Below are 14929 nucleotides of genomic sequence, written 5' to 3' on the forward strand. Positions count from 1 at the left end.
TTTGTAATAATTTAATATGCTTTGTTGACAATAGCCACCTCTGTACTTTTACTTAAGTTTGCATTTAATCATAATGGCGTAGCTTTACCTTGTGTGCTTATTACTACATCATAAATAAATGACTTCCGCTCATCATTTGTAGTTATTACTTTCACCACTAAGGGGCGCTGGAGACCACATTTCCATAATATTGTGTGAAATATAACTCCTCAGAAAAGAAAAACAATTGAAAAAAAAAGTGTTTTATTGATAAGTTACCGCCAGACATTTGCACAGTGCTTCTCTACTTACTCCATCATGTATATATCCTGCCATCAATCCCTTTCATATCTGGCAATAAATAATTATTTACAACCATTAGCAAATATAAAAGCCAAGAGAAGTTACAATCATTAGTCTTACAATACAATACCGTCGCATAAAAAGCCGATAGATTGATGATGACTAACTGGTAGTTTTAGCCTTTGTCCAGCCGAGGCTATCAATTAGTCACCTGGTTTCTTTCTCTCTCAGTTGTATTAAGAATTTCTGAAATCAACGTGGATCTCTGGTCGGTTGTGGAAGAGCTTCCTGAATATCACACGGAAATAATTCAGTTATCTGAGGAGGAAAAGAAGAAAAACAGGTCACAGATATCGGAGGCACACTGGAGGAGAGAGGCACACCGATCAGAAGCACTTTATACTTCTACTCCACCAAAGTTCAGAGGGCAATATTGTACTTTTTACCCCAATCATTCACATCAACACACAATCACATTTGATGTCTTTTAAATGTTTTTATTATATATTTCTTGTTCAAATAGTTTGGCATCAATATTGTCTCATATTATAATAATGTGACATTCTAACATTATTTAGGTGGAGGTTTAAAATAAGCCCAGGGGGTTATATTTGTTATCTCTGTGTATTTTTAAATTGTGCAATATAAACATAAACCTAAAACCTGTGAGGCTTGTGACCTTTTACAAGAAAAGTGTCTATTTGAGTCCATTTCAGATACGAGTTGAGATGAGATTTCCCTTCTTAACTTCTCATATGGATTTATTTAGATAACTATTTAAGGCCCAAATAGGTGGAATTATATAGTATTTCACAAAAAACAAATGTTGGAGAATGTTTAAAATTACATAAATTTGTATAGAAAAAGTTGCTGCTAATATGTCTTTTATTTAAGGAATATAATGCAGTACTTTCCCTTGTAATGGAGTATTCTTACACTGTTGTATTGGTGCTTTTACTTAAGTAATGGGTCTGAGTACTTCTTCCAGATGTTCTGACGGGATTTCTTACCTCTGCACTCGTATCTGAGGTCTGAGAAGAAGACGTGTTCCTGAGAGAAGACAAACAGTCCCAGCCTGCCTCCAGCCAGCGTGTGGTCGTAAACCGCCCCAGAGTCGGATAAAATCCCCCTGCCGTCGTACACCACCACCCTGCAACACAACAAAGCCAACATCACCATGTGGATAACTTTTTTTTATATATATATAAACGTTCTAACTAATGTACATTTTGTTATTTCTGCATGTATTTTCCTTCTGGTTCCATATTTAATTACTTATTGCTGAACAAAGCTGCGAACATGACGTCAAACGGAGCTATATTTAAAGCAGTTACAACAGAGCTGCGTAGCAACGATCCAACACATCAATGTGAGTTTGTCCTTCACAAACAAAGAGCAGGAGCCTCTTTTCAGTCTCACATTCAATAAGCGTATAGTCCTTCTACAATCAGTTAGTACCCAGAATGCAACACAGCCTTGCTTGCATCTCCTGAGATAGACGTTTTTATGAGTATTTCTATTATTTGACCAACTGGGCTTGGCACGTCACAGTTTTACTCTCTTTGCTCTCATTTTTGTCAGCTTAAAAAAACCTCACTGTAGCACTGATGATGTAGATCTTCTCTCCATCTGCACATGAACATCACAATGCACAGAGAGTTTTCATTTTGTTGAAAGTCCATTCATGTGAAACTTAACTAAATAGAAGTAGCTGTGGCAGGTTGAGGAGAACCGAAAACAACAAAGAAAGTGAATTCCGCTGTTATCAAAAAATAACTCTTGGCGATTGATGATATCCTCGAGCACAAGCACATCCGTGGGTGATTCTTTCTTCTTCAAAAAGGCCGGCACTAAATGTGATTTTCACAACTTTAAGAAGTTATTCACCAGATTGCTGCTTCACCAAATAAACTACATTAACCGAACAGAGATCACATTTACTTCAGAGTTTCCGGATGTTTTTGGTCGGCATTAGACACAGGAAACCCTGCTTTAATCCTCATCCTACCAACGCGTTAGGGTTGCTATCCAAGAGATATTATTTTTATCATATCTCACAGTTGCTTCGTTCCATCATTCCAATTTTTCCTAACTTTGTCAATCAATTCGTCTCATTTGGCTTCATATCGTTGTTGAATGCGCTGAATGTTTTGCTTTTTACAAATACTTATTTTACAGTCTAAAGCAAACAGTTGCAGCCTATAGTTTTGACTGAACAGAATAAATAGATAAAATGTTGGCCACGGGTCCTAATTTAAATTAACACACACTATCAGGGGGCTAGAGACATGCTGTCAGTCAATATGAAGGAGACAGACTCATACTTCCTAATACTCCGTCTATTTCATTTGACACAATAATCGAAAATTAACTGTAACTTTTCTAAACTAACAATAGTCTGTTTTTTAATGAAATTGTTTTAATGCAAGTAAATTGTGTATACGTGATGTTTAGTAAATGAGCTAAACACTGGTATGGTCCCTTAAAAGCCAGGCCATTATCACATGTTTTACTGTAAATAAAAATGAGAAGTTTGCTGCGAATGTAGAGGTATTTCACTTGGGGCGAGCTGTTGTTCCTCTAAGGAAGACCACACATCTTGGTGGTTTCCATGATCATAATCCAGCTGTGGTTTATGACAGCGAACATGAAAATATATAAATTCATGTTCCAAGGAGGAGATGCAACCAAGAGAGTAATGCTTTAACTCAAAACATCTACAGGTTTGTATCTTAAATGTCCTGTTTGTGAATATATCCTTGCCTATAGAAATACACATAACCACTGTATTTAACAGAGAAAGGTTTTCCAGGTAATAATGAGAAAACACAAAAGAAAAAGAGTCATTTCTGCACAACTGCTGGATATTCTTGGGCTTTTTTCATTCAGGAATCGTTCTTGAATAAATCTAACCACTGTTAGATCCTCCAGTGATACAAAATTACACTTTATCTGATGATGTCTTTGTACCTGATGAACCCAGTCTTGGGTCTGTGGATGAGGTGCATGCGGTAGGCTGTGTAGTCCTTCCAGCCAATTTCATTGGGATCGTGCCACAATGTTCTGACCTGAAACAGACACACACATAGATCTCAGGGGGGAGAAAGAAAGCTGTGCTTGAGTATCTGATATTCACTGAGCCGGTGTTCAAGGTTGTTTTAGAGAAGGTCTATCTGTTCGAACAAGACTTTGAGTGTGATTTATGACAGGCACAAAATAAGGAGCCAAAGTGACTGATTCATGCCTGGTGTCTGGTGTTCCCCGTGTGCCACAGGGCGTTGCGTAGATACTCTCCTGGTCCCGTGGTGGAGTTGACCAGTTTAATGGAGACTCCCGCTGTGCCAAAAGCTTTGGACGGCTTTTTCTCCCAGTAGGCCTGAGACACCTGCTCTCGTGGAAAGAGAGAAAGAATGTGGAGGATAAAAGTGAGTGAAGGTTATTTGTAATTTAAAATGTTTTAGTGCATAGAAGAGACATTTTAAGGAGTTTATGGTCAAAGAGATATTTGAAGAAGATGTCACATTTTGGTCAAATGTGTGGTTCTGCAGTGAGATGTCATTTGTGGATCATTGAGAACAAATAGCATTGGGCAGAGCTGAAACTTGGTCATATTTTGTTATTCATTCATCAACCTTTAGCTTATCATCAAGGTAAAAGGCCGCATTCAAACCTCACCTGTTTCCACATGACAACATAGAAGCGTCGACTGGACTGGTAGGCGAACACAACGCCTGCGTAGTCGTCATCTCGGTTGGTATTCACATAAAATGTCACACTGAAGTCCACTGCGTTGAACTTGTCATATCCTGTTTAAACAAAAGGATATTGTTATTAATATGCAATACTCTTTTAGGGGGTTAGGGTTTTTTTTAATAGTTGATCTCACCTAAAGCGATGCCGGGGTCCGAGTTGGCCGTCTGCAGCAGCTCGGTGCCTTGGCTGCGGATCACCCAGAGAGGCTCAGACTGCGTGGTGCCTTTAGGGTCCAATAAAACAACCTGAAACTTCCTGAAGTCTGTTGACCCGATATCCTGGTTCAGTGGACATGGATCCAGCGCATCTGGAATACTGTCATTGTCAAAGTCATCAAAGCACGCATCTCCACTCCCATCACCTGCAACGAGAGAGGAATTAGAGATGTGATTTCCTGGAGTCATTTTTATCAAGAAGGAGAGAAAAAACTGGAAGAGTTAATGTGCAAATGTGAGAAACTCTTGTATGATGGTGGATGAATTAAAGAATCTTTTATTTATGACTGAGAGGCATAACCTGTTTATGTTGATGTCCAACATTAACATGACCTAGATCACTGGAAACTGGACTGAATTTACTGCATGGCTGCAAAATCCATTTATAGCAAATCGTACAAAATATAGTTCTCATGTGACAGCAAATGTATCAGCATTTTACTACATCTGTAGAGATATTCTCAGTAATACTGATTCATTTTTAGAAGTTGTTTTTGTTTGTTATGTCCCGCCTAAAATTCAGAATAAATAGCCGAAACACCGACCATCAGAGTCCAGCTGGTCCCTGTTTGGCACTAGTCTGCAGTTGTCCCGGTCATCGGGGATGCCATCGTTGTCGTCATCGTGGTCACAGACGTCTCCCTTCCCGTCCTTGTCGTGGTCGGCCTGGTTGCTGTTGGCAATGTAGGGACAGTTGTCCATAGAGTTTTGGTGGCCGTCCTCATCGATGTCCTCGTTGTCGTCACACATGTCCCCCACCAAGTCGTTGTCAGAGTCAAGCTGCAGACACACACAAGATATGTTTAAACAGTCTTAAATCACACGTTTAGCTCCACCAGCACGCCGACTCTCTGCACAGACCTGCAAGATTTCCTTTTTATGTATTTAAAAGAAAAATCATCCATCCTCCTGATTTATTGCAAGTGCCACTAATAAATTGTTGGAATGGATTTGTTGGATCCCTGTGGTAAAATATACACCTCATTCCAGATGTTCTGTGAGGCAACGCTGCCACCATCAATATGAAAAATATCTTCTTTTTTTCCAGCAGATATATGTGTGCTTTTAAGCATTTGTGGGTTTGTTTGGGAACCTGCAGTGGGTTGTGCAGAAGGGGACAGTTGTCACACTGGTCTCCAACACCATCCAGGTCTGTGTCCCTCTGGTCAGTGTTGTAGACTAAGGGACAGTTGTCCCGGTCATTCAGAACCTCTGGAGAAAGACACACACACACACACACACACACACCAGATAAATGGCATGCCGTTTGGCTTTTAACCCTCTATTACACATAAAAACAAATCACAAAGAGCACTATAAATCAGGACAATGTTTAAGAGTAACTTAACACTAAATCCACTTTGAATTGATCCAATCTGGAGATATCAATGGATAAAGTCAATGAAACTGTCGTGCCGGCAAATTTGAGGGAGCAGATTTAACATCAGTAGGATATAAGCTATAGGTGGGTGATTTTAACATTGACCCATGTAAAAAAAGCAGTGCTGAGAACATAAGATCTTTGAAAGATCTCCTGAATGTGTCCTATTAAGAGGATATTGAGCTATTGAACATAAGACAGTAAGAACGTAGAAGTAGCCGTGTTACTGAGCGCAACTGAGAGTTATAGTCGACAAGCTAGCGTCAAGCTAGCAGGTCAGACGGCTCCGAACAGTCGTCTCGGCCGTCAGTGAAGGTGAAGACTCAGAGTTATGGTACGTTTGGGTTCGAGGTTAAGCATCACATATAAAAAAAACACCTGGTTCTAAAGCATTTTCTGAATTTGTGAAGAAGGGATAGCTAAAGCATTGTGTTAATTATATATATCTTTTTTTTTTTTATCTCTGCTAGATGGATACATAAAAGATATTTTTGCTCATAGATTCCCATGGAAAGTGACAACAAAACCAATCGATTTGATGAATGCCGATCAATTGAATAAAAAAATAAAAAAATAATGGCCTTAACTAAGCCATAAAAAAGTGACACAATGTATTCCTCTTGTTTTTGGAAGCATTGGAACAAATGTCTCCAAGTCTTTTTAATCACTGTGGATTTGTGAACTGCAATGATTGTACCTCGGTGCTGGCGTCATCTTATTGTATCTGTTCATTCTTTTTTTATATGGACCCATGTGTCTGAAATAAAGTTGAATTGAACTGATTTAGTTGAGCTACCTGTCTTGGAGTTCTGTAATAGCTGGATAAGGTAAGTGCATGTTCCAGGCCCCGGTGTTGCTCTTACCATCTCCATCAATGTCAATGCTGCAGGCGTCTCCCTCTCCATTGTCGTCCGTGTCTGCCTGCAGCGGGTTGCTATCAAACGGACAGTTATCACAGCGGTCCCCGACCCCGTCTCTGTCGGAGTCAAACTGCCGGGGGTTGTACACCAGCGGGCAGTTGTCCTGTGCCAAACACACACACATTACATCTCTCACACACACGGGGTGTGAATATTTGCAGGTTTTAAGAAAGTTACTCCTCATCTGAGCCACAGTCTCACCCTCTCATCTATGATGTCGTCGTTGTCGTCATCGGGGTCACAGGCGTCTCCCTGTCCGTCCTTGTCCAGGTCTTCCTGTCCAGAGTTTGGTAGTGTGGGGCAATTATCCTGCAGCCAATCACAACTCAGCTTAGTGAAATCCCTTGCAATCAGAACACAGCTAGCTGATCAAGATTTTGTTTGTTATTATTTTACCTTTTGACAGTGATAGGTTGCATTCTGCTTGCAGGTTAATCTGGCGTTGGGCCAGCCGTCCAGATCAGAGTCTTCAGCACACAGGAAGCCGTCGCCAGCGAACCCGACAGCGCACACACATTTGTACAAAACCTCAGACGCCAGGCCCAGGTACACACACTTAGCATACTTGTGGCAGGCGTGTGTGTTGTCTTTGCAAGGATTGTATGGCTCGCACACCTACAACAAAAAAAAACATTTGAGCAAACAAAGAGTGGAGAAGTACTTCACACAAAAGTGAAAGTATATTTAAAGAGGAGAACACATGCCTGCCTGGTTGTCCGGGCCTCCTGCAGTCCGAGGCCGTACGGCTGGGTGCCTTTATAGCGAGGAGGACAGGGCAGACAGTAGAAGCCCGGGTCTGTGTTTACACACTCTGTGACACACACGCTCTTCACTTCACACTGCAGAGATAGAGGGATTAAGCATGCTCAGCATATCAAACACGAACAGTAAATACAAAGGTGTGACAGCTGATGTGTACAGGATCAGACTAGACAAGATTTACTTCTTTCGACACGGACACCATGTCTGGTTAGGTGATCCAGTGCCTTCAGTTACAGGCCAGAGGTTGAACTCTGACACATTAAAGCTTTTACAATCTGCATGATGTGCAAAGGTGATTAAGTAGGACCAGAGAGAAACTTCTAAAAAAATAACTGTACAACTTGGGATTGGACGATACATTATTTTATCATGGATTTGCGATAACAAACACTCAAAATAAGTTGATGGTGAGGAATTTCTATTATAGGTATTATCGTGAATATCATCACAAGTGATGGGCAATTTGAGTTTTCATTATATTTTGAATATTATCGGGATAATGACATGACATTTTCATATCGCCCCATGCCAAGTTACAATCTCAGGTGTCAGTGCATATCGTAGATGTTGTCGCACTAGGCCATTGAGGTTGAGTTTAACTGAGCACTGATGAGTGATTAGGTTTTACCTCGTTCTCATCTTCACAGTGAGTGCCGTTTCCATTTAAACCCAACGGACAACGTCCACACTCCCATGATCCATCGCTGTGTGATGTGCATTCCACTCCAGGAAAACATGGATTTGAGAGCAAACACGTGTCTGGAAAAGCACACAAATGTGCATATAAAGGCAATGAGTCTGAGGAACAGTCCAAGATCACATGTATATTTGAAAAATGTGTCTGTTCCGCCCTAAGCCTCGATAATTGAATAAAGGCAGAAGAATCGCTGTATTATATTTTAATCCTTTCTTTGTTTGAAAATATGAATCATCCAATAAAAAAGGATAAGGTTTTGCAGGTGAGGCTTAGCCTACTCATTGGATAATATCTGCTTACACAGTTAGATGTAGCTACAGCCTGAGGATTGTGGACTGGCTTCAGTTTACCTATAGGACATGGTTGTTTGTTACATGCTTCATAGTCCACAGCGTCTCCGGCACAAGGCTTGCCACCGTGCTGAGGTGCGGGGTTCAAACACTCCCGCTGGCGACTTGTAAGACCTCCGCCACACGACTTCGAGCACAGTGACCACTCAGTCCAGCTTGTCCAGCCTCCAGCAACTACACACAAACACATTGTTTACCTATAAGCCAGCTAAGTACTACAGTGCAGTGCGTATGTGTATGCGTAAACCCACCGGGGCAGAGTGTATTGTTGCATGGCTGTTTCTCCCTGGCGCTGCCCGTGCACCCTCTGCCCCCCTTCTGTGGCGGAGGGTTGTTGCAGAGACGAACCCGTGTGATGCTGCCATGTCCACATGTGGTTGTACACGTAGACCAAGGAGACCAAAGGCTCCAGTTCCTGTCAGGACGCTCTAGACATGAAACAAGCACATAAAGATGGTAAAAAGTCCAGGGTTTGTTTTTGTACAAAAGCCTTGAAAAGTCTCTGAGCAGAATTCAACACAGACCACCCTGGCACCACACTGTGTATACAACAATATGTTTCCAATTATGATTCCAATCTCTAAAATCCATTTATCTGAAGCTCCATACTTTGGTGTTCTTTCGTGGAATATTCAATTTGTTCCGTCGGACCGGCCAATCAATCACAAAAAAAACAAACAAATTAGACTGAGGACGTGTGACAGATGAGACATGCAGAGTGATGTCCTACCCTTGCGGTCACACTTCATCGGCATGCAGCTGCGGGCTTGGACTGAAGGGCCGGCACAGGACGGCTTGATGTCATTGCAGGATCGGCCCCTTTGCTGCCCTCCACGTCCACAGGTGACCGAACAGTGGGTCCACTCAGACCACGGGGACCAGCCGATTTCATTATCTTTAAAACCACGCACACACATACACCGTCGGTATGACTTTGTCAAATGTTGTGATCTTTACACACGTTTTCAGCTCTAAATCATAGTTGCAGACAAACAACACTCACTGAGACAGACAGGGCAGCACTCTCCTTCGATAAAGGATGGATAGATGCAGGATACAGGAGGGCAAGACACCTGCTGACACATCACCTTTCCATCCTACTCAAGGTGAGAAAGATATACACACACAAACACACACACACACACATACATACGTTCAGCATTTTAAACAATATTGTCTGTCAAACCGTGTTAGTTTTAGCCAGATGTTTTGCTATATGCCAGTCCTTGCAGATTAGTGATGAATAGTATGCTGTCATAGCTCATAGTTTGGCTACTCCCTCAATCCATCCTTGACAAGACTAATGACATTCTATGAAGAGAAACTGGCATGAAAGTGAGTGGAGGATGAAGCAAGCATGAAATATCGGATACTAACAAAGGCAGTTCTGAAAATAAATGAAACCACATTGGATACAAGTGAAACTTACAGTAAGTATCTCCCACACTGGCTAGTAGATTTTTAAGGAATTGTGGAAAATATGCTTATTCGCTTTCTTGCCAAGAGTTAGATCTGATACCGCTCTGGAGGGTGGGATCAATCTTCTCATCAATATTAGAGCTGTAGGATTCTTTGCCTTTTATTGTTCCAGTATTTTAACAGTCAAAGTCAAACCTTGAGTGCAACAGTTGTTCGACACTGACCTGGCAAACACAGAAGGTGCAGCTGTCAACCTCCCAGTCCTCCCCGTGCTCGTACACCCGTCCATCCTGCAGACACCAGATCTTCCCGTCTCTGTCGAGGTCATTGATGTCACCGCTGCTCCTGCTCCTGTTGCTGCTGCCGTTGCTGCTGTCGTTGCTGCTGTCGTTGCTGCTCCTGTTGCTGCTGCCGTTGCTGCTGCCGTTGCTGCTGTCGTTGCTGCTGTCGTTGCTGCTCCAGTTGCTGCTGCCGTTGCTGCTGCCGTTGCTGCTGTCGTTGCTGCTCCTGTTGCTGCTGCCGTTGCTGCTGTCGTTGCTGCTGTCGTTGCTGCTCCTGTTGCTGCTGCCGTTGCTGCTGCCGTTGCTGCTGCCGTTGCTGCTGTCGTTGCTGCTCCTGTTGCTGCTGCGGTTGCTGCTGTCGTTGCTGCTCCTGTTTCTGCTGCCATTGCTGCTGCCGTTGCTGCTGTCGTTGCTGCTCCTGTTGCTGCTGCCGTTGCTGCTGTCGTTGCTGCTCCTGTTGCTGCTGCCGTTGCTGCTGCCGTTGCTCCTGTTGCTGCTGCCGTTGCTGCTGCCGTTGTTGCTGCTGCCGTTGCTGCTGCCGTTGCTGCTGCCGTTGCTGCTGTCGTTGCTGCTGTCGTTGCTGCTCCTGTTGCTGCTGCCGTTGCTGCTGCCGTTGCTCTTGTTGCTGCTGCCGTTGCTGCTGTCGTTGCTGCTGTCATTGCTGCTCCTGTTGCTGCTGCCGTTGCTCCTGTTGCTGCTGCCGTTGCTGCTGTCGTTGCTGCTGTCGTTGCTGCTCCTGTTGCTGCTGCCATTGCTCCTGTTGCTGCTGCCGTTGCTGCTGCCGTTGTTGCTGCTGCCGTTGCTGCTGCCGTTGCTCCTGTTGCTGCTGCCGTTGCTGCTGCCGTTGTTGCTGCTCCTGTTGCTGCTGCCGTTGCTACTGCTGTTGCTCCTGTTGCCGTTGCCGTTGTTGTTGCTTTTCCCGTATCTGCTGTTGTTGCTGCTGTTATTGCTCAGCTCAGCCAAAGATATCCGCATCTCTTCATTCTCTTTTGACTGAGAATCCAAAAACATGAAAATCATTATCCGAACTACATTTTAAAGCTTCTATATTTTGGCTGGTATTGTTTTCCCCTTGTGAGTCTGTGTGTGTCATCAAGGTAAACGTGGTTCTGGAGACACCCACTGTAGCGGGAACTACCACAGATGGGGTTTTGAGTATTCTGCCAGGTGTTTCTATATCTGTCTGTCTGTCTGTGGACAGATGTTGTCATTGCGATAGCATCACAACCACGCAGGATGCGGTCACAAAACTTTACAGGTGTGTAGTTGAGATCAAAATGAAGACAGACTTCAAAGATGGGTGTGGTCTGACCAAAGGCGCCAGAAGCGGGGGGGTAAGATGTGGGGAAGGGGCCATTGCCCCCCCACTCTTTATACCCTTGGCCTGATTTGGCGTTCCAGCTGGTGTCATCCCATCACAATATGGTCTCTAGTTTATCAAGATTTGACCTTTATTAGTAAACAGAGATCTGTTGTTTGTAAGTTGATTGGCAGCTGAGTTGAGTACAGCCGCCAACATTTTAAGTCTGATGGTATTCTTTCTGCATGCTTTTTCCCCCTCAAAAATCACCAGGACATTTACCACAAACCACAGGGCTTCCCGCCAGAAAAAGGATGTTGCTGCTTGTTCCATTTGCTCTGGAAGAAGAGCTACTCTCGGTTGGTCTTGTCACACAAATTTCCCATAAAACTCAACCCCGTCAAATACAATTTAAAGCACATTGAAGACACTGGTGGACTTCGACAGTGCTTTCTGTAATTGTTTATTCAATCACTAAAAATGAGAATAATGTTTTACTGATGTTAAAATGTTACACGTAACACCTTTAATGGGCATTTTTTTAAATCTTCTTAAAAGAAAAGAAACATTTTATTTTCTAAAATGTTTTTCAGTTCAAATCCAATTTCCTGGTCATGCCATATCAAAGTTAAACTTAGCATCAGAGAGGTAACATCAACAAAAAAATGCCCAACATGCAGATGATACATGTGCATTGGTGTATTTGTGTCTTACTACTCTCTCCAGGTCTTCAAGCAGGTTGCTGGTCACAATACGCAGGCCATGGATCTCGGTGAGCAAGCCCTCCAGCTCCTCGCATGGATGACGACAGACTTCTGACGACACATTGTCGACTTTTGCACCACCCACACCTGTAAAGGAGGCACAAGCACGCGTGCGAAGTCTGTGGTAGGTTTTATACATAAGTTAATAATGGAGAAAAAGAGGTGAGGAAACTGTATTTGTGCATATATTTGATTGCATTTTATACTGTGTGTGGTACCTGAAGACACAGCTGCTGCAGAGAGGAATATCAAAAGCCAGGGAAAACCTCTCAGCGGACTCATTCCTGTACACACATAAATCACATACGGAGTCACAATGAAATACACCACCTATACCGCTACACAACAGCACAATACAAGCAGGACTGCTGCCAAGGAGATATAAGAAGAAGAAAAAGAACATAAAGAGGGAATAAACCTTGCATACCTGCGTACTCCTCACTGTTCAGCCTTTCTCCACGATTAGAAATCACGGCCGGTTGGCTCATCCACGCTGCAGCTCCACAGGGGCTTTGATGGAATGTCCGTCTCCTCGTCTTCTTCCTTATTTCCTTGTCTCCTTCTCACCGGACTGAGGCTTATCAGCACAGCTTCCCCAGTAGTCCAAAGGAAATAGGTTGGAAAGAGGTTGTTGAGAGGGAAGTCTGAGTGAAGAACATGCAGACAGCTCGGTCAGTTCTGTAGAAAGTTCTAATGTGGTTAGGTATTTGTTTGAGAGTGAGAGTGTGTGTGTGTGTGCGCATGTGTCTGTGTGTGTGAGAGGCAGGAGCCATATATTACCCGTCTGTCTGGCGACGAACTGGGCTGCATATCTCCCAGCGAGAAACCCAGCTGGATGGAAGGAACTTGTGTGTGTGTGTGTATAGATGCAGGTTTCCCAAACACATCACTTACACTTTTCACTCTCCAAACTAAGACGCACACGAAGACATGCACTCGCACACGCACACACACACACACTTATTGGCTGCCTGAGTTTTTCCAATATTTTAGGAGCGAGAAAACTGCCATCATAAATCCCTGATGAAAACAAGAAGCTTGATGAAAACAAGAAGCTTGATGTGTGTGCACGTTTGTGACCGTTTCTTCTTCTACCTGCAGAAGATCATGAGGTAAAGATGAGCAAGCTGATGGAATTCAAAAACATCTACTCCCTTTGGGACTTTCATCTCTCTCCCTCTCTTTCCTTTCTCTCTCTTTTTCCTCCACCCCCCCCCCCCCCCCCCCTGTCTCCCTCGCTCTCCCTGTTTGGTCGTATCCCTGATGAGTCAAAGAGGCATCATCATCCTGAATCATATTTTCCATCTGTGGACTCCGCTCTTGGAGTAATGAATCTCACAGATGTGTGCACACATGCAAGCGCCTATGCCCATGCATACAAATACATACCCAGATACCAAGAAACGTCACAACGAAGAACAAATATAGGAACAGACATGTTTCCTCCTGGAAGTGGTTCAGCAATGGAGCCAGTGAAAGCAGGTGCTCTCCTTTTTCTGAGAAGCAGAAAAAAAGACCAGAGGTAAAGACTTGGGTGAGATTGCTTGGCAAAGTCCAGCGTGACACTCTTGGACCGATATGCCGTGTGGAGACACATTCTGTTCTGGGAACTCTCAAAGTCAGTCTTCCCCTGTGTTTATAGACAGAAGAGTGTTAAAATAAAGGGCACGTGCACTGTTTCAGAAAGGTGAGGCTGATTAAAGGTTGAAGGACTGCGGTGGACAGACCTGCAGAAGGCAGGGTTGAGAACACTGTCTGCAATCAGACAGCTTTTGCAGCAATTTGTCCCATTTTTCTGAAAGTAACCAGACCAGAGAACTCAAAGGGCTTGCGCATTATGCTCTAAGCCCTCGGCTGTGAGCAGGCCAGACAATATCCTGCAATTGCCGCACCGCTCTTAAGCATGCAGTGGTCAGAGAATTACATGGGCTTAAAGTAAATGGATTTACATGGAAGGGTGCACAGCATTGCAAGAATAGAGAAGGTCGGGGACAAAGATTTTGCCGTGACTGACACATTGAAGTCAGTGTACAGGTAAATAAGGGCTTTTGTGGTGTGCAGCCAAATCACACAGGCATGACTTTGCCTGCTTAGCTTGCATGATGGAGTTAAAAGTAAAAGGTTTTCTTTTCGGATAGAGGTAGGTGATGATTCACTAAAGGCGCCAGGCAGACAGAGGTTGTACCAAATAACAGCCACATTGGGCCAGTAGAACAAGGGTGGCACAATTAATCCAATTATCAGATCATCCTATTATTCTGCAGATTAGTTTACGCCACACACATTCAGCACCTCTGGGACTTGTAGTCCAGAATGATACCTTCCAGGCTTCCTCCTAGCCCACACATGAAAGCCTTCATGTATCAAAGCCTTCAGTTATTGGACTCAGTGGTCCTGAAATCAAAGCCGGACCCAGAGAGTAACGCGCCCTTTTCAGCAACCTGTTGGCTATTCATTTTGTCGGACCTCCTATCGTGCGTCACGGCCAGTACACAAGCCCCTTGCGTGCGCGGGCAGCCGGTGGATAGGCCTACCTGTAGCACCGTGAATGAAGTCAGAGGTGACGCAGCACCTGACATTGCAAGTCGGAGCGTAACCGGCCCTCCGCGCGCTCAGGGCTTTGCACAGCTCAATTATAGCGTGACACACTTTCCCCTGTGATCGCCTGCCTTCCACCTGGTCGCCGGACACAGCGGATTAATAAACCTCCAACTTCGGCCGAGCGCTTCTCAGAAGGCGCAACATTCATTAGATTGAAAGGGGAACGGGGTTTTCTGTACCTTTTTTTTTTTTACGCATTCAGCA

General features: G+C 43.8%; 1 protein-coding gene across 1 annotated transcript; it reads right to left on the reverse strand.

The window, feature by feature from the left end:
- Positions 1 to 1236: 1236 nt before the first annotated feature.
- Positions 1237 to 12651, reverse strand: LOC306713276 (thrombospondin-2-like; the record flags this gene model as incomplete). The annotated part of the gene is made up of 21 exons (XM_079182929.1): positions 12552 to 12651; positions 12343 to 12408; positions 12075 to 12211; positions 10986 to 11053; positions 10004 to 10124; positions 9364 to 9457; positions 9091 to 9255; positions 8612 to 8788; positions 8361 to 8534; positions 7942 to 8072; positions 7256 to 7390; positions 6948 to 7166; positions 6753 to 6860; positions 6495 to 6654; positions 5344 to 5462; positions 4796 to 5030; positions 4169 to 4396; positions 3958 to 4088; positions 3527 to 3667; positions 3253 to 3350; positions 1237 to 1432 (listed from the first exon to the last, which is right to left on the reverse strand). Exons 1-21 carry the CDS (start codon positions 12610 to 12612, stop codon positions 1237 to 1239), a joined length of 2964 nt encoding a protein of 987 aa, XP_079039055.1. The 5' UTR covers positions 12613 to 12651.
- Between the last annotated feature and the right edge of the window lie 2278 nt (positions 12652 to 14929).

Source organism: Pholis gunnellus, assembly GCF_910591455.1.
Source record: "Pholis gunnellus genome assembly, chromosome: 21".
NCBI classification, from domain to species: Eukaryota; Metazoa; Chordata; class Actinopteri; order Perciformes; family Pholidae; genus Pholis; species Pholis gunnellus.